The sequence below is a fragment of the Pogona vitticeps genome, chromosome 5, assembly GCF_051106095.1.
Source record: "Pogona vitticeps strain Pit_001003342236 chromosome 5, PviZW2.1, whole genome shotgun sequence".
NCBI lineage: Eukaryota > Metazoa > Chordata > Lepidosauria > Squamata > Agamidae > Pogona > Pogona vitticeps.
The window spans coordinates 128,894,712-128,915,320 of NC_135787.1; the positions used below are offsets into that span (position 1 = coordinate 128,894,712).

Genomic DNA, 20,609 nt, shown 5'->3' on the forward strand with positions numbered 1-20,609 from the left:
TAAAATAACATTGCTACCTGTAACTAGTTTCCTTTTGGGGCATCAGGCATTGCAGTGAATACAAACTTGCAGGGAAAGTAATGTACAGTATTCTAAGCAGTAGTGACAAAGTTACTTTTAGGTATAACAAGTAACATTTTCTGGTTACTTTCAAGTTTCATTTTTGAGGGTATTTAAGGCATTGTTAGAGAAATTTAGTCGAGAATAGTTCAGATTTAGAGATGGGAGTATCTGTATTCGTATACAAAAATCTCTGCGCAGCTGGAGTTAATGAGGGTCCACTCACACATCTGCCACCACCGCTGGCCCCACTCATCCTTCCAATTGCTCCTGAGCGCTGTTCTCTTCCTGGTCATCTAGCCACTCCTGGCAGGGGGAGAGAGGACGAGTCTCCCTGCAAGGCTGCCGAGTGGCTAGCCAAGTGGCACTCCGGAGCAACTGGAAAGAAGAGAGGGGCAGCTGGCAGATGTGTGAGTTAAATCCAGCTGCACAAATTCGAATACCCTCATCTCTATTCAGATTTAATAGCATTCTTTAATCAGTCCTTGGTGTCTAAGGAATCATTGGCTGAAATCCACAAGTAGCAGCAACTAGAATAGACCCATTGAATCAGTGGGGTTTGGTGAGTCAGCTTCTCTGTAAATTCAATTGATTCAAATGGGCCAACTCATTGGAATCCTTTCAAAAACAAATGTTTCAAATTCTGGGGCCACTTACCATCTAAAATTACTTCCAGAATTTGCCGAACTGGCTGGGCAGCAGCTTCATGCAAAGGAAACCAACCTCTCTCATCAGCTTCATCCAAAGCATATTTATATTTCACATAGCTCTGCAGATCAAATACATGACCTAAAGAGGAAAATACAGTGGTGCCTTGACTTACAAACTTAATCCGTATTGGAACGGTGGCCGTAAGTCAAAACGTTCGTAAGTCAAAGCACCATTTCCCATAGGAATGCACTGAAAACCAATTAATTCATTCCGGCCGAAGAAAAAAAATACCCCCCAAAATAAAACAATAAAACACTGCAAGCCCCTGGGGCTGCAAGAAACAAATCCCAAAATAAACAGAAACATAACCCCACCAGCCCAATCCCACCCTGCAAAAGATTATTTAAAAAATAGCTTTAAAAAAGCAAAAAGCAGCACCTTACCTCCGCCGCCACTGCCAGGAGGCCTCTTGGACTCCAGCCACTGCTGTTGGGCCAGGGCTTCCCCGCCGCCATGGGAGACTTCCCTGGGGTCCTCCACCACTGCTTGTCGCCTTCGGAGGCCTCCCAGGGCTTCCCCACCACCATAGGAGACCTCCCGGGGGTCCCCCGCCACCGCCAATCGCCGCCTTCAGGCTTTCCCGGGGGGTAGACTGGGCCTACCAGGGGAAGTCCTCCCCCGGTAGACTGGGCCTACCAGGGCTTGCCCTGGTAGGCCCAGTCTACCCCCAGGAAAGCCTGCTAGACCAGACCTACCAGGGGAGGGCTTCTCCCTGGTAGGCCTGGGAAATTTAGGATGGTGACTTTAGATTACAGTCCACTATATCAAAAGCATCGACTGCTTATCTGAAAAAAAATTCTGCACTATTCATGAAAGAGGTGTGCTTAACCTGAGGAAGTGGATTTCATCCACTAAAGCTTACTATTTGTTTAGTTTCTTAGTGGTCCAATAAAAGATATCACCCTATCTTACGTTTGTGTAATCTTGGGGACCCCACATCCTATTCTTTGTTCCTTGTGCTGTTCTCAAGAAGCAGGCACAAAAATAAAATGGTGTTTGGGCAGTGTGGATGGTTCAATTGGTGGTGATGTGTTGTTCTGTGCCATCAAGTTAAAACCAACCCATAGCAACTCTTACAGAGCTTTCATAGTAAATGAGATATTTAAGGAGGGGTTTTACCAGTTCCACCTGCCACTCAGTGAGTTTCCATGGTCAAACAGGGATTCGAATCCAGGTCTCCTGAGTCTTAGTCTATCACTCTACACCACACTGGATATCTAAATTTGAGGGATTAGATGGCAAAAAATTGCAAGAAGTACAATCTCTGTGACAATTAATGCTTAAATACAAGTCATATAATTTGCAACAACAGTAACTGTTTAGTATTAGAATCATTTTAACACTAGTATCTTTCAATCCTTTTACCTTCTCTTATGGCAGCTACAAGCTTACGGTTTTCCTCACTGACTGGCACAAACCTATTGAGAAGAATAACAGAAGGAAAGCAAATGTTTAATACTATCTCACATTTAATGAGACACTGCTGTTGTCTCTTTAAATACCTCTGGTGCTTTCCACAGTCTAAATCTTAAGAACTGCCATTTTTGGTACAGGTGAATGCATTTACACACAATCCCCAGTTGACACAGAGGTAGACAGAGAGTCTACCTGTTCTCCTTGGGAAATGAGGGTTGAAAAGAAGACCACCTTAGTAAGAATTCTGATTGATTTTATCCCACTTTAGTAAGATGCGTATTATATGTTTTATAAGTAAATATAGCATCCATCCAGAATGAGGCAAACCATGCAGTTAAAAAATTTAAGAACCCCAAAGTATCCTAGCCCATCTTTCTATCAAGCCAAGGAACCAAGCATGGGATTTACTTCTCGGACTATAGTCCTTAGACTCCCCTACTCAGCATGTGTGATTCTGAGAGCCTCAGTCCAAAAAATAACTTTTTCCAGCTCCATGGTGATCCTGTGGCTAGCCTTATTCAAAACAACTGGAGAAACAACAGCGATATGAGGCAAAGAAGATTAAGAGATATTCCAGATACTCAGAACTGATTTACAAGACTTCCTAATACCTTGTTTCATGATTGGGAGAAGATCTCCTTCTCCTTTCATTTTCAAGAGACTCCTGGATGCTAAATTGGACAGCATAATCAGTGAGGTGGTCTTCCTCAGAGTCTTCATTCTCTTCCATTTTTTTTCCTTGCTGTACGTTGATGAGCTGTTTTCAAGGCACAAAAATAAATGAAAAGTCACACTTTGCTATTTTGTACTGAATGGTGTTTGGAGGCATTAGTAGGTGCTTACTTTCTATACAGTCAGAGGCTGAGATCCAAATCTTTGCTAATCCCACCAAGAACAGACCCATTGAACCAATGTAATCTACCTAAGTGTTGCCATACAGTAATGTATCAGAACATATAGAGTTATAACTTTAGAAGAGAAAGCAGGAAGGGGAAAACAAAGATGAAAAGATGGATAGGTCTTCAACAGAAAGATAAATTGATCATATCAAGCCTGAACTTTCCTTAGAAGCAAAAATAAAAAAACTAAGGCTATCACGCTTTTGGCACACCATGAGAAGACTCACTGGAAAAGACAATAATGCTGGGAAAAGTTTAAGGAAACAGGAAAAGAGGAAGACCAAACAAGAGATGGATTAATTTTTTTTTTTTTAAAAGGAAGCCATGGCATTGAATTTGCAACAAAAGCTAAGCAAAGCCAAAAATGACAAGACTTTTTAGAGGTTCATAGGGTTACCATCTCATAAGCAATTTGATGGCACATAATAACAGGTCTAATGCCAAATCATATTCCTGGACCCACACTTTCTTTCATTTCTTTTTCTGTACTTCCACTATTATTAATATTTCATTACCAAAATAAAGACTTTCATAATATTGAACCAATCTACAGCTGCTCTTTCCTGAGATACAAAGCTTCCCTGTCTAGCATTCAGAATCAAGATATATGAAAACTATTGGATAATTAGACAAAACCCTTGATTCTGTATCTATAAGAAGTGTACCCACAGTGGTTCCCAACGTTGGGTTCCCATATATTATTGGACTACAATTCCCAGAAATCCTGGCCAGCACAATTAGTGGTGAAGGCTTCTGTGGGTTTTAGTCCAAGAACATCTGGGAACCCAAGGTTGGGAATTATTGTGTTATTATTTATTTATTTTATTTATATCCCGCCTATCTGGTCAACTAAGGACCACTCTAGGCGGCTAACAGTATTAAGAGGAAAACACTGTCTGTCTGTTCTAAAATGAGTTGGCCTCAGTCCACATCTGGCAGAATAACTTGCTTATGTTTTGTAACTGGGCAATTAGGACTGGCATCTCAGGCACAACAACAACACTAAAAGATCCCCAAACTGGAGGGATAATGTTGTAAGTGCAATCTAATCTTTAACAACTTTTAACAGTTGTGTATTCCCAGGATGAGAACAATCTTGCACACATAAGAGCCTTTTTATGCTCAATAAAAACCCCACTACGGCATCCATTGTCTTTATAGGGAACCAACACATGCCCTTATTTTGGCTACCGGCTCTTGGCTACAGTATCTCCACAAATAAATATAGCTCCTGTGTACTCATAAATCTCTTTATTTTTAGGACCAAGAAACAACACTTTGCACAGGCAATAATAAGAGAGGGGAATTGTCAACTCGCTTCTGCCACCTTTCTGCAGGAAAGGAAATTTTCAACATAACAATTTTTTAAAAAGAAGTACGGTAAATGAATTTGAGAAATTCACACAGAAGTTAGTTATATGTCAGCTGAAAGGATCAACAGATGGACTCTGTATCTCCAACCCTTTAATGCCAGTACACTGGCATTAGTGCAGTCTTCAGAAAGATATGTATTCAAAAATACAAACTTTCTGTCAAACATAGTAAAATATCATGCTATTCCAACAAAGATGACTATAATTCCAAGATTTAGCTAAGCAGTGAGGTAAACTCTTGTGCTGTTTGTAGTGCTTGCATGTTGGCTAAGAATAATATAGCCCTGACTCCCACTTCAATAATTTCAGATGTAAATGCCAGGTGTTTTTACAGGACCCTACATATTTGTGCTGAAAGGCTGCCACTTTTTTTGAAGTTATGACCTATGTGCACTTATCTCCCCTTCCCCAATTCTAGGCAGATCCATACACTAGCTGCTGATCTTAAACTGTTAGGTCTATGAAACTAGGCTTATGAAATTTATAAAAAAGAAAGAAAGAAAGAAAGAAAAGAGAGAGAGGGAGGGAGGGAGGGAGGGAGAGACTGTCTCCATCGGTGTTGTTATTGTTATGTGCCATGAAGTCACTTCTGACTCAAAGGGACCCTATGAGTGAACAATCTTCAAAATATTCTGTCCTCAACAGCCCTGCTCAGCTCTTGTAGACTCTAACTTTAATATCTGGCTCCAAAAAGTCTAGGAAGAAAAATTAACAAGGCTACAACACATATAACGTGACCTGCGACCCCTCAGAAAACACTTTGTGACCTCCATGTCTCGGGTGTGAGTTGGCTTGAAAGCTGACGACAGCCTCTGTTTTTGGAGTGGAGGAGCTGGATCCTACTCCAGCATTGACACCGGAGGAGGAGGAGGAGAAGCCCCATGCAAGGCTGGATTTAGGGCAGGTAATCCAGGCAACCATCTCGGTTCCTTTAGGGTGGCAAAGAATTCAGACTACATAATCAACTACGGACAGATCTGTGATTTAGATATCTGGCTGCAGAACCAGAATTTGGGAGTTCAGTTCCCCACTGTGCCTCCTTGACTTGTTTTCAAGTGTACATTGAATACTGTACCAAATGAGGAATTTTGGAAGATGGTTGAGGAGTTGCAAATAGATGAATGCCCCTTGCTTGTAGGCTTGTTTGGTGTCCGTGGGGAAATTTCCAATTCTTTCAAAACCACAAAGGCAAAATCTCACAGATGCAGGCTGGTACAACTGCTTTTCATTGTGCCCATTGTGCAGAGGATACAGATTGGTACTTTATATGATACTTTCTTCACTCCTTTCTCGATTACTGTAAAAATAAAGGCTAGTAGCTTATCAAAAGACTAGTGGTGGTTTTTTTTTATGTTATAAACATCTTTGGAAGTTAAATGGAAAGGAAATTAAGTACAGTAATTTGGTTTTTTTTAAAGTTACCTAAGTATCATATTTTCACAGATACTTGGACACAAAACGGAACATTTCCAAAGGAGAAATAGTTCTGATCTCTCATGTTTTTAGAGGACAAAAGGTAGATATCTTAACAACTTCATCACTGAACTTATATAACTTTGTAACCATCCCAAAACTCTTCTATGTGGCTCAAAAATTTGAACATACTGCAGTGTTCCATTTTTAAATTACTAGCACTAGTTGCTAGCACTTCCCTTTTGGGTTCCTTCTGATTTACGTAAAGCTACAGCAACACCAATACTTGTATATAAAACAACAGAAAAACACTGATTAAGGGTTATAAGCAAATCCCTTCCAGAGAGCATTGTTTGCTTTCTCAAAATCTATCATAAAACAACATGAAGACTCACCAAAGATAAATTTTAGCCAAGCTTTTTATATTATCTTATATACACTACTGCCGTTGTTGCTGGTGAAAATTAGGAATTCCTTTGCTATACACAAAGAGATCAAGGGTGGAGCTTTCTAAAATGCTTTAAGGCAAATGTATTGATGGATAAAGCAACTACATCGATTTCTCAAATGGTGACAATTCCCAAAATTTTTCATACATCTCGTCTGCTCACCCTTGCTATTTATGGGATGTACAGAAACTTTGGGACAGGATTTTAAGGCTTTTACAATTGGTTACATTGAGGAAGATACAACAAGGTATATTCTGAACTTATCTGTTCTTGTGCCTCGAAACAAGGGAAGATCTTTAGTTGCATTATTCCTTAGATGAAATTTTATACACGTGTGCGTAAATTTTATTAATCTTCCCTAGAGGCATAGAAGTTCACATTTATTTGTATGATTTGAACTTGTGTTATTTTTATCTGCTTATTTTTTACAGTCACCCCACTCCTCTGGTGAGAATTTTTCAGGGGCCCAGGACTTCCTCAAGTTTGATCAGAGCCTGGAGAGTTACTTTTTTAAAATATAACCAGTTCCATCACTCATGACAATATTAAAAAGAATTAAGCAGTTTTCATTACTTGTTGCAACATTATCCGTTGCTTACTTCAATTTTGCATTACTTTTTTTAAAGGAAAAACTTAAGATTAATATGAATTCCATAAAATGTGAAAATTCTGCTCCAAATTCCTACAAAATGCAATGCAAAAGTATTTTTTAAAAAAAGAAATAGAGAATACAACTCATTATACCAACATTTTCTTTGTTGTGCCCACTAGTCTTATTATTCTTAACATGTATCTCTCTGATGTCCTCATGAAACAGGTAACTTGTTCCAGATTGTTGTGTTACTTGAAAGTCATTGAGGCTTATTAGCATTTCATATTATTATTATTGAGTTACAAACATAAAGGTAGATAAGGCACAACCCAAATTCCAGTACTCCTATACCAAGTATTAAGGGCGCCAAGCCAGCTCTCTGTACTGTAGCTCTTTCTCTGTGTGTGATTCAAACTGCTCCCTTTTCTTTTCAGGCAGAAACACTCTACCCCCTCCTTTAGGGGGAGAAATCCAGATGAGTCATCTCTTCTGAACATTTCTTAATCTTTTCATCTTCCATGGAGGCCCATCAATAAGGGTTATCAACACTCCTTTCTCAAGGCCACTTAATGCCTCAGTTAACACCCTATTGATATTACCCTGAAATCTGATAGCAAACTCAGAATGTTATTGTTTTGCTTCTACTTCAATCTGATTTGTTTTAAAAGAATAAATAACAGTTAGCACTTCTGAGTCCACAAATTTAAATGCAACCATTTATTTAATTGTTTATCATTATTCTCAAGAAGCGGTTGTTTAGTCAGACTCTAAATCCAGAAAAGAATATTCTTTGTATTAAGTTTATTTTAATATTAAGTAAACAGGACAGTAATTTTAAAATGGCATAGATGAAATCTGTTAATCAAAGCAAACAGACATGCAGGTTGGGATTATTCAGAACAACATCAATCACTATTAAACAACATCTGTGGATTTACTCTTAACATAGTATTCCAGTTTCAAGCTTCTGCTATTAGGTTAATTAACAGTCAACATATAAAGGAGACTCTCACCTTTTTAAAATCCTGCCATTGTTTTATTGGGGCCTGAATTTCAAACATGCAGGCACAGGCCTTGTGAGTGGTTAGGTCATGTGGCATTTCTAAAATTAAATACACAGTTGGTAGTTAAATTAAGGTCTGACCTTATACAACTGAAACACAAGCAGCTTGCAGGAAAGTATGACATGACTGCTCTAAAACTTCATCAAAAGTAATATGAGGTCTGGCTGCAATAATAACATAACCTGTGTTCTGATTGGCTCTGACAGCACTCACGAAAACTAATGATCTGTCATATTATGCTGAAACTTCAATTCTACTCAAACCCTTTATAATATTTCCATTAATTATAATAGAGAAAAGACTGTACCATATTCCAAATACTATTTAGGCTACTTCCATGGAAGGGGCTAACATATTTGAAATACTGGAGGAGGTGAATTCATAGCTTGATTTATGATAGGACTGAGATGCCATAATTCAGTTGGAAGTGCTTTTACACACTTTATTGTAACTATTAGGAGGAACCAAATTGTTAGAAGCAAAATTATTTAATGTCTGAAAAACATCTGATTGTCATAGCCCAGGTTTTTCTCTTGTCCCATAGCTTGAAGATTAGTTTCACTGCCTTATGATTAGTCAATGAGAAGCAAACATGGGCTTCTTTTGCAAGTCTGATTGCTCAGGCATGAAGCTAGGAGGGAATGCAACTAATGTGGTTTCAATTTTTACAATGTGACATCTATATGGTCAGTTTGACCATTATATAGTCTTGCACTACAGTCCTTTCAGTGCTGGTGTAATAATATGTAGCACATATCACCAGAGATATGAAACATTATTTTGTTTGGACTGCAGCTCACACAATTTCCAGCCAGCATGGCCACTGGGGGATTCAGGAAGCTGTCATGCAAACTTTTTTCAAGCCCAGGATAACTGCTCTCAGTGTCCAAGGCAGCATCAGGCTTCACTTCCTTCACCCCCAGCAGGAAATTGTCTGGGTTTTCATTATCTCCACATAAACATCAGCGTAAAGGAGAGGGCCCAAACATTTTGTACCATGCACCCAAACTTAGGGGGCTGAGAGTTGCACTTGGGCAGAGAGATGACCCTCAGTTCATCAGCTGTGGGGCAAGTCAGAAGTCAAGTGGAAGTGTTGTCCTGTTGTGTGAAGAGAAAAGAATTTGGTCCTCTTTGCTTCAGTGCGTTGGCTGAAGTGTTTCTCTATGCCTTCCTTCACTGATGCACTACAGGGACAGGCCATCATCAGAGCCAGCAAGCTCAACTGAAAGGAAGAATAAAAGGTGAAGGAGAGAATGTGATGGATGACAACTGCAAAAAAGCAGAAAGGAAGTAGCACTCCATCCTTCCTCAGACTTCATGTGGAGTTTGGAAGCAGGTGGCTATGGCTCGCTCTTATAAAGCAGCAGCACCGTGAACTGAGAAAAAACAATGTAAAAAACCCAAATCTTTTCTGTGGAGACTGAATATGGGGAAAAAAAATAGAAACTTTATTTGTCAACACAGACTATTTTTCTGCTACTCTGCACACCGACCTCAAGATCTCTTACTCACCAGCAGTCCAAAGAGTTAATTTACACAGTACACATTCATTCATAGTACAAGCTAACATGTATGAATCTTGTAAAATCTTTGACAAATAAGTTGAAGGGCTAGGCAGATTTGGAAGTCAAGATAATTCTACCATGGAATGGGGCCCATTTTTTTCCTTTTAAGCAAGTGCAGGTTGTGTTACAACTTTGGAGTGTGTGTATCAAGAATTGGTGTTTGTAAACATCACACCCACCTACTGCTGCCTTGTATAGCTTTGGTGGTCCTGGGCAACAAAGCTTCCTATCCTGTTTCCAACAGTTGTCAGTTATATATAGGATTGTGGTTATAATGTGCCATTAGATTGCCTTGAACCTATGGTGATTCTATGAATGAGTGACCTCCAAAATCCTCTATCAACAACAAAGTGAAAATATAATGTAATTGTTAGGGTCAGATTAGATAGGGAAGAGTTAACTGCAAATCTTCTCTCACCTATAAAGTTTACTAGGCATTATTGTCCAGTTGTTCCCTGTCAGTCTAACCCACCTCACATGGTTTCTGAGGATAAAATGGGTATAGAGGGAAAACAATGTATACTGTCCTTAACAAACTGAAGAACTGGGAAGAATCACATCTGACAAAATGTATCCTGGGAAAGGGTCCACATAGGGTATATGGATGATCAGTACTCTTGATTCAGTGACGGAGTCCATGCAGACTCCCATAAATGCAAACAGGTACACACTTTCCTATTTCACCTTCTATTTCAGAACTCTTGAATAAGGTTAAGGAAAATCATATGATACAATCTTTCCAGCTTCAACATTTGGGAATATTTATGTTGTAATTCTTTGACGACTTAATTTAAGAAACCCAAACTGCACATCTGCGCTATCTGCTTCCCTTACACAAGAATTATTTCCAGTTGTGCAGAGCTGCAGCATGTGTTGCTTTGAGACTGGCAGACATCACATGTGGATGATAATGGCGAGGCACAAGGGATTTGTAAATCCCTGCAAATAGCTGGATGAACTGTACTATAAGAGAACAGAATGTAACTATTTGGTCGGTTTCCAGTCGTGAGGACGCACAAAGTAACAGAGCAATAAAACAAACAATCCGGGTTGGCGAAAGGAAAATTCTATTTTTATCTGCTGATCTCACTGCAAAGAATAGTCTCACCAATCGCTTGCTTTTCGCGTTCCTTTTACTCAGGCTGCTAGTACCGCACCTATTACAAGTAGGGAAGGTACCTGTTTGGCTATTCTATGTATCTCCCCCTCCCCTCCGATAAAGCACACCTGGCTAGTCTTGACAGATACCTTCCACCTCGCACACCTGATTGGCTGCGCTCACCACACTTTCCCCCCCGCCCCTAAGGGACGCTCTCAGAGGCGAGCGCGACCCTCGTTTTTGCGCATGCGTACGTCAGACAGCCGCTCCACAGAACCCCGATGTTTTCTTTTCCCTTCCTCACCGGGAAGCTCGGACGCATGCGCACTCTGCTGTCCTTAGCTTTGTCCTCTACCTTTAGGCGCAGACGTTTGTTGCCGTGAGTCGGCGCGACAGTGAGAGGCCTGCGCAGGCGCGCTGGTGGCGTGCCTGGAGCGACGGGGATTGGTCGCCCCTGTTTGTGTATCCCAGGGTCCCTGGCGTGAAGGCGCTGAAAGGTTGGCTATGGCTGGAGTCCTGAAGAAGGTGAAGGGATTGAGTGCGTGAATGGGCGGGTGGCTGGGTGGCATTCAAAAGGGAGGGGGTCTCTGACTGGTTCCTGGATGGGGGAAGGAAAAATAGGCTCGATCCTCTAATTTCTAGGGGTTGTTCCTCTGGCCAAGAGAGATCTCCGGTCTCCATGGGAACTCCAATAAAAGCCCTAAGCCTCTTTCTTTCTTTCTTTCTTTCCGCGCCCCCATAAAACACCCTAGAGTTCTGCAGACCAGAATGGGAGAGGCACCCCGACCCCCAAGCACCCGCTTGATCTCATGTCCCCCTTTGGCAGCCTCCCAAACAAACAGGCACCCCAGCCACTCCCAAGAAACTGCTTGCATCTTCCCTACATGACAGGACGTGTTTTAGTCCATCCGATTTTTGAAGTGGATGAAATATCTTCGTTGTATCTCCCCCAGAGCGGAAATCTTGCAAGGGATGCCTTTTGACAATTTGCCTTGCGGTCTTGGACATGTATAGTTTCCTTCTTCCTAGGTGGCATGTTTTGGGTGCCATTAACCGTGTACAATAAATTTGTGCTTTAAATTTGAGATTTTTTTTTTGATTGGAGGAGAGGATTGCTTAGCTTTTAAAAAACCCATCCTGACATCCTTGATTGATTGGTTATAGCCTGGGCCATTTTGCTACACACTGATAATATGTGTTTTGGCAACTGAGATGGCTACTTACCCATATCCCAGTGCATCCAGTCCCGGTGCTCCCCATCATCTGAGCATGCAAAGCCCATGCACATGGAGATCCTCCACATGATGAAGTGTCTTGGACAAGTAAAGATTCCCCTTTTATCAGATCTTATGTGGGTATATTGGCATCTGTGTGGACCCACTTCTCATGGTTACTGGAGTCAGCGCAACCCTTAGACTCATGTTACTTTGAATGTTCAAGGGTGTCTGAGGCACTTGGTCATACCATCCATAGGGACTGTTCTGTGAAGTTGTTTGTTTTGCATATATGAAACAACTGTGAAGTTGTTTGTTTCACGTATATGATCATTTTATTGGGCAGGTAGTCAATACAGATGAAGTTAAACATGTGGGGATATTGTTATTTTAGAAATTTATAAGCACCTCTTAAAGTTGTGTGCAAGAATAGATCAAAGATTATCAATGGTGGTCCCATAATGTGTTGATACTTGTGAATTTCTGATTAATATGCAATGGCTGCCACAGAGGATTGCTTAGCTTTTAAAAAACCCATCCTGACATCCTTGATTGATTGGTTATAGCCTGGGCCATTTTGCTACACACTGATAATATGTGTTTTGGCAACTGAGATGGCTACTTACCCATATCCCAGTGCATCCAGTCCCGGTGCTCCCCATCATCTGAGCATGCAAAGCCCATGCACATGGAGATCCTCCACATGATGAAGTGTCTTGGACAAGTAAAGATTCCCCTTTTATCAGATCTTATGTGGGTATATTGGCATCTGTGTGGACCCACTTCTCATGGTTACTGGAGTCAGCGCAACCCTTAGACTCATGTTACTTTGAATGTTCAAGGGTGTCTGAGGCACTTGGTCATACCATCCATAGGGACTGTTCTGTGAAGTTGTTTGTTTTGCATATATGAAACAACTGTGAAGTTGTTTGTTTCACGTATATGATCATTTTATTGGGCAGGTAGTCAATACAGATGAAGTTAAACATGTGGGGATATTGTTATTTTAGAAATTTATAAGCACCTCTTAAAGTTGTGTGCAAGAATAGATCAAAGATTATCAATGGTGGTCCCATAATGTGTTGATACTTGTGAATTTCTGATTAATATGCAATGGCTGCCACAGAGCAACTTTTATGGTTTCTAATTGATATTTAAGAATTTTTAAGGGGAAAGGCTGAGAAGTTATTGATATCGAAGCAGATTTGTTTGTTTATGTATAGAGATGAAGTTTTTAATGAATTGATTAGTTGAATACTCTCAATAAACCACTGGTTGGTTGTATTCCACAACAGTTTGTCCTTGAAGGTACATTAGCTCTATCCATACGCAAATGTAATTGATACTGTAGATTATTTATCTAAAAACAAATATAATTGTCTGTTTTACATTTTAAAAATATAAATTGTACTTATTAAATATATGTAGGCTTTCTTACTTATTTAATATATATATATCCTTAATCTCTTTTTGATCTCTACAGACCACTGGACTTGTGGGAGTAGCTGTAGCTGAGAATCCACATGAGGTGAGGGGAAAAAACACTATTTGTTTAGCTGAAACCGATAATTCAGAAATAAATTTATGACCCCCTGTAGAGCGGCTGGATTTAGAATGTACATGTTGTAGACTTGTTGCATCCTGATAGGAATTTATATGTGTGTAAGTAAAAATATGTACGTCAAAGTGACAAATTATTGTTAATTAACAAGATGCCTGTCACATTCCTGCTTGAATGCTCATTGCATGGCCAGAAACGCAGCTGACACCTAGTTTATTAGGTGCAGTTCACCACTGATTTACTTGATTTCACCTAGGTATGTGTAAATGGTCAATAGGATTTTGGCCACAATAAATATAAATAACACAGTGGGTTTAATGAAGTTATAGATTGCATTCTAGTACTTCTGCATTTCTGCACTCTTTTCTCAGAATTCCTTGAGGGGAAAAGGTACAAACAGAATAATAAGGTGGAGGGATCCAAATAGCTAAAACACTACAGGAACAGGGAACACCATAAAGCAAGTTCATATAGTGAGTTAAAATGCATGGGTGAATGAAGAATGTTTTTGGTTGTTGTGGGTTTTTTGGGCTCTTTGGCCGTGTTCTGAAGGTTGTTCTTCCTAACGTTTTGCCAGTCTCTGTGGTTGGCATCTTCAGAGGACAGCACTCTGTGCTCTGGTTCTCTGCTGTCCTCTGAAGATGCCGGCCACAGAGACTGGCAAAACGTTAGGAAGAACAACCTTCACAATATGACCAAAGAGCCCGAAAAACCCACAACAACCATTAGATCTTGGTCGTGAAAGCCTTCGCGAATAAAAAGAATGTTTTTACTTAACAGTGACAGGCAAATCTCGGTGCTTTGGTGGACAATTTTGGAAAAAGATTAGTTCTGCATCTTAGTTTGCAAGTCCAACTGAATTGAACTTGCACTTTTTGCCAGTGTAGAATGATGTGCCAATGATGAGTCTTTCCACATAGAGGTAGCCTGGCCATATTTATTCCTATATTGATAATGTCCAGGGTTAGTAATTGTAGTGCATTGCACATGGAACTGCTCCTTCAGATCTCTCTGAAATGTAAGTTGTTTCAAACTACAGCAGCTAGGATGCTGAATGGCAAGGGTTAGCTCAATCTCATATTGCCAGCACTGAAAAAACAGATTTAACAGATTCCTTGGTTCCTTGTGTCTTTCCAAGCATGACAACATAATGGTCTTAAGATGGCTTGGGTTCCAGAGCTTTTTCAGATTGCTTGTTTATATGTAAATCTGTCTGAACACCAATCACTGTCAAGAATCTAGGTCAGTGATGGTGAACCCTTTCTTCTGGCACGCGAGTGAGTGGCTCACCCTCCCTCCCTTGTGGGAACAAAGGGTGGCTGCAGCTGGGGCTCCCCCTTTCTCTTCCTGTTTTGGGTCCTTTAAGTTCCTGTCCATCCCCATGATTCCCCGTTTAACTTCCTGTCCGTTCTCATGATTCCCCCTGAAACTGCCGCTTCCTGTTCCGGTTCTGGTCTTCCGGGGTGGCACAGCAGCCACTGGTTTCTTCCCCACCTCCTCATTTTGGGCACTTGAGCCAAAAAAGATTTGCATCCACTGATCTAGGTCATCATAAAATGAGCAGTGCATCACAACTGTTTATTTATTTATGGCATTTAAATTTCGTTATGTGTAAAAGATTCAAGACAAATGATAATGAAATATAAGAAATAATAAAGGAGCTAAAATCATCAAGAAGAAAAGAGTACCAATTAAAGCACATGATCTAAGAGAAAAAGAAAGTGCCATTATAAAATTCCTATATTCCAACCCCGACCACCAAAAAAACGAAACGTCAGAATAATTAGAACTCCATGCAATCCAAAACCCTAGAATGAAATATTGTAGCTATGCAGTAGAGTATCATAGTAGGCCTGCATACTCTTGAAGAGTTGATGAAGAGGCTTCTCTCTGTGTTCTCATAGTAGTGAAGACATGGTTTGTTGAGATGTGGGAGAAGGCAGTGAAAGTGTCCAAAGCGGAATGTCTTTTCTAAGACATCCAGTTCGCCTTCTCTTTGTTTATGATGTATTACCTGGTCAACTTTTTTTGTTTGTATGTGGAAGTTTCAAAACTGCTATTAAGTGCCCATGAGTACTGTTGTTTTGCAAGTTCTTCAGAAATTTAAATGAATGAGCTATCAAAAGAAGAAGGATGTTTCTTAATGGAAGGAATCCCAGAGCCTAAGTGCTACCATCAAAAAATCCTCTCCCTGGGCTTAAATATAACATATTTAGGTTATATTTGGAATGTCCAAGAGAGTTTCCCCATTGATTTTAATGAACAGGCAGTCTGTCCTGCATGTATCTTGGTTTCCAGGATATTTGCCATCACTTTGAATTAGCCTTGGAAACAAATTGGCAGATAATGAAGTTTTTTTCCCCTCTCCAGAAAGAGACACTGATGACCTTGAATTAATAATTGGTCCACTACACTAGTACATATTCTAAATTGAAATTTCTTCACACTTTCCAAAACCAACTCCACATAAAACTCACTGCGGTAACCCAGATGTGACATAATAAGGCATTGTGTTATTGTGCATTAATTGGATGCTAAGGAAATGAAGGCAGGAATGTTTACTAGGATCTATGGGAAGCTGTTAGGGCTTTTGATCAGAATAGGCTTTTGAATGTTAGATTTTAATAAAACATTGATTAATAAAGTTTTTAATAAAACATTGGCTGTATTTCTGTAGCTTACGTAGTAAGTCACAAGTACTCCAGGTCCATTGAATCAGTATAGGTATGGTGAATCAACTCCTTCATAAGTTCCATTGATTCAAATAGGTCTATTTTATGTTGATTTACTACACTAAGTAACAGGATTTCAGCCAACGTTTCTTTGACATGTACTACATTTAGGAATGTGGAACATTAAACAATTCCATACAAACTTTTTTCAATCCTTTGCATGTCGGATTGCCAAGACTTTAACGTCAAGAGCTGTTTTTCTTGTAGTTGTGAACTTTAGTCATTTCTGCTCTGTTTTCACAGTCATAAATTTGAACAGTTCATTTTAAATTGTGTTTGATTAGAGCTTCACATAATTTTTTTCAGCACCTCAAGGTACTCTACACAAAAATTCTTGCTGCTCTCAACAATATCCCCAGAGATGCAGCATATAGAAAGTATACAGAGAAGATCATAAATGATCGGTTTGATTTGGTAAAAACAGTAAGTACATGGTACATTTTAAGGTTCTCAGTGTAAGTGATTCAACTACTTTAATTATATTTGTTTCATTTTTTTTATTATCATAAAGAAAAGTTTTCACTGTGATGCAGCTGTCAAAATAGTATGTTAAATTGCGACCTTGTAATTCATCATATCATCATGTGCCATCAAGTCACTTCCGACTCCTGGTGATCCTTTTCAGGGTTTTCAAGAATGAAAACCTTGGATGAGAAAGAAGCTTACTTAACTTGGCCTTCCAGGAGCAAAAATATGCATGAATATATTTTACATATACAGTAATCATGAACCATCAAGTCAATTCTGACTTATGGCAACCCTTTTCAGGTTTTCGAGATAGAGAACACTCAGAAGTGGTTTACCATTCCCTTCTTCTGGGACCGTACAGCTTGTCCAAGGCCACACAGGCAGGCTGTACTTCATAGGAATCACAGTGAGGAATTGAAAACCCCACCTCTGGCTCTAATGTATCACTATGCTTTCCTTTTGGCTATTTTTAGCTCAGTCTGAAACATAGGAATATTTATTTATTAATTTATTTATTTATTGTATTTATACCCCGCCTATCTAGTCATTTCGACCACTCTAGGCTTGAATATATTGCTTGTATGTACTGAGGAACACATCTAATACTTTGATTTGTTTTTGAACTTGCAGGAACCCAATATAGAAAAACTGGAGAATAAAATAAATTGTGGACAAATAGAGGAAGTGATTTTGCAGGTAAAATGTACAGCACTTAGCAAAGTTCACATTGTTTTCTTGACTGGGGCAACTATAGGCTGTAGTATACTAAAAATGAAAGGAATTTCAAGTATCCAATTAATATACAGTGGTGCCCCGCTTAACGATTACCCCGCTTGATGATGAATCCGCTTCAAGACGATGTTTTTGCGATCACTATTGCAATCGCAAAACAATGTTTTAATGGGAAAAATCCACTTTGTGGCGGTCAGTTCCCTGCTTCGGGAACTGATTCTTCGCATTATGACGCTCAAAACAGCTGATCGTTGGGTTTTCAAAATGGTCGCCGGCTGTTCAAAATGGCTCCCCACTGTGTTCAGGACAGATTTTTCGCTGCATAGGCATCGGAAAATGGCCGCCCTATGGAGGATCTTCGCTGGACGCTGAGGTATTTCGCCCATTGGAACGCATTGAACTGGTTTTCAGTGCATTTCAATGGCCTTTTTTATTTCGCTTAACGAGGATTTCGCTCTACAGCAATTTCGCTGGAACGGTTTATCCTCGTCAAGCGAGGCACCACGGTACTGATTTCTGAAAGATTACTATGGCTTTTATTTTTATGCCTCCCACCCCCTACCTTTCAGGGAATTTAAACTCAGTTTATTGTTGATATGTTCAAGCTCTCTTACATAGTGCAATATGATGAGATATTTGGTACCACCGTAATACTAGCAATAATATTCATAATCCAGTCCTACATGAATTAAGTTAGTGTGTACGGAATTACAGCTTCTGTGCGCTTTTTGTTAGATAGTGCCAGAATCCAAAGGTTATGTCTACTGCCTGTGAATCTTCTTTTGCTAACAGAACTAGGAGGGCCAAAGTCTCCTCAGTGAAGTCTTCTTTGTATCCCCAGAACCTGCGCTACAGAGCAGGGAAGCCTTCTGGAGCCAGGTTTTATATGGCACAGTGAGAAATGGGCAGGGGGGGGGAATAAGAATCTTGCATAATTGATTCAAAGAATGCTCATCAGTGGCAAGAGCCAGCATTACTTTTCATGAAGGTAGTTCAAACTATAGTAACCAAGCCATTCTTAGGATAAGAGAGTCACTGTACCTTGCTGTTAATAAAGCAGTTCTGTTAGCTGTTGGTGAAGACTGTATTTTGGCACTAAAATTAGATAACAGACTTCCAGTTGCATCCTAATAAGGTGCATATAAAATAAAGTGAAATGATATTTCTTTCTTTTTGAACATATCTCTCTCTCTCTCTCTCTCACACACACACACACACACACACACACACACACACACACACACACACACACACACACACACACACGTGTCACAGAAACTATACCACTTCTCAGTCTCAAAGGAGCAAGTCTTGTAGTGATTTTTAAATTACCAAAAGTATAATATTCTCACATTAGCCCATTATGATGTTATAAATAGGCTTTCCCAAACCTGAGGTGAAGCACTGGATATACAACCTGTTGATGTATTTACAGTTCTCTGGACTGGGACTAGTCATTTAATAGAACATGTACAGTTATTGGTCATATCGTGTTGTACTCATAAAACAGTTTAATAAGGATTGGTTCAAAGAAAAGCTGTATTTTAATATGTAATTAGTGGATCTAATGGATGTTTTAAGGTTTCATATGATGGCAAAGGTAGTTTGGAAATTATAATTAAAAGCTACATTATGTAATATTGGTGTTACATCTTTGATAGCATTTTATAGTAAAATCATATTTTGTCAATAGGCACAAAGTGAACTCAGTCTGGCCAGGAAAATGGTACAGTGGAAACCATGGGAGCCTTTGGTAGAAGAACCTCCAGCTGACCAGTGGAAGTGGCCAGTATAGTAGCACCATTCTAGCTTCTGGAATAATGGCAACACAAACTGGGAAACCGTCATTAAATATATGCTGGACATCTTTAGTGCCTCCTGACTGGACTTTTTTCCTACCTGAATATTATTTGGAAGAGCACTGTAACTATACCAGAGCATAGGAGTGGATCTCAGAATGCATTCACTGTTCCTGTGTGGATATCAACGTTTGGAGGCTTCCCCACAGGAATAGCAGAGCTTTCTTTCCTGGTGTTATAACAGTACAGGGCATGTATTTGATTCATTGGAGGGAGCAGACTCTATTACTGTAAGGAGCACACTGGCCTCCCATTACTTGGACTGCCACATTAAAATGCGTTGGCATTCAGTAGAGAGTGTAGCAAAACCAGGATCCCGAATGTTTTACTAGAATCTATGCATGAATAATGGACTTACATGAGAAATAGTTCTGTAGATTATAATAACTGTGCCGTCAAGTCAATTCTGACTTCTGGTGACCCTTTTCAGGGTTTTCTGGGTAGAGAGTACTCAAAAATGGTTTACCATTCCCTTTTTCTGCGGACATCCTGGGACTGTGCAGCTTGCCCAAGGCCACACAAGCTGGCTTTTCTGGGACACACACTGGGGAATTGTACTCTCAACCTCTAGCCAAATACTTAACTCACTGAGCTATCCAGCCAGCCTGTAGTATATAGCTGTCAAGTGATGGTTTCATCATATATTTTCCACAATTTGTACTGATGGCAATTACTCTTTCCCAGAGGGCAGGCCTATTTTAATCCTGTATTCCTCTGTGTAAGGAGTAATGCATTCTGCCTAGATCAAGAGAGAAGGAGTGCCTGTTACTTTCTGTAAAGTAGGCTTTTTCCTGTGGAATATAGATTCTGTTCTCCCTTTATTTTTCATGATTAGATAAACATTTTCAGAGGTGACCCATAATGCTGACTGTGGCCTGATGGCTTGCTGCTGAAAACTGCTCTCCGTTCTTAAACAAGCAATAGCACAAAGACAAGCAGCAGTCTTCATTGATATACAGTACATATGAACTATTACTTCACTGAACTATTACTTCACTATGAGTGATGTATAAACATTTATAAAATATAACATGTTTACACACCACTCATAGTGAAGTAATAGTTCAGTGGTTGCTTGGGTCTGTAAATAGTTATCTGTTGTGAAAACAAACAAAACAGAAATATAACAAAAATATGTACTGACAAGTCAGAACCAACTTATAGTGACCCTAATAGGGCTTTCAAGTTAAATGACATATTTAAGATTTTACCAGTTCCACTTCCACAGTGAGTTTCCATGGTTAAGTGAGGATTTGAACTCTGGCCACAGGAGTCCTAATCCATTACTCTATCCACTGCACCACACTGTGTCTCTTATAACAAATATAGTAGTTATAAAAATAAAGCAAAAATAAAAGTAAAGCATAACTTAACAAGAAAATCCGCTAGAGGGCAGTATAGA

At 39.7% G+C, this 20,609-nt stretch overlaps 2 protein-coding genes across 6 annotated transcripts in view; one reads left to right on the forward strand and one right to left on the reverse strand.

The window, feature by feature from the left end:
• The window catches only part of ASB15 (ankyrin repeat and SOCS box containing 15), a 24,827-nt gene extending 12,522 nt beyond the window's left edge, over positions 1-12,305 (reverse strand). For 2 of the 5 annotated variants that reach the window (XM_073000560.2, XM_078376746.1), the window contains exons 1-2: positions 1,891-1,988; positions 718-849 (exon numbers count right to left, since the gene is read on the reverse strand). Coding sequence is in view for 4 of the 5 variants with exons in the window: in XM_078376746.1 (XP_078232872.1) it covers positions 718-720 (3 nt within the window). In the remaining variant the exon portion in view is untranslated. Of the gene's footprint in view, positions 1-717; positions 850-1,890; positions 1,989-2,136; positions 2,190-2,798; positions 2,945-7,926; positions 8,016-10,996 lie in introns of those variants that run through there. The other 3 variants (XM_078376744.1, XM_078376745.1, XM_078376747.1) reach the window with 3 other exon arrangements.
• NDUFA5 (NADH:ubiquinone oxidoreductase subunit A5) lies at positions 11,025-19,216 on the forward strand. Its single transcript, XM_020803126.3, has 5 exons — positions 11,025-11,166; positions 13,339-13,383; positions 16,455-16,571; positions 17,247-17,312; positions 19,042-19,216. Exons 1-5 carry the CDS (start codon positions 11,146-11,148, stop codon positions 19,141-19,143), a joined length of 351 nt encoding a protein of 116 aa, XP_020658785.1. The 5' UTR covers positions 11,025-11,145; the 3' UTR covers positions 19,144-19,216.
• Positions 19,217-20,609: the final 1,393 nt, after the last annotated feature.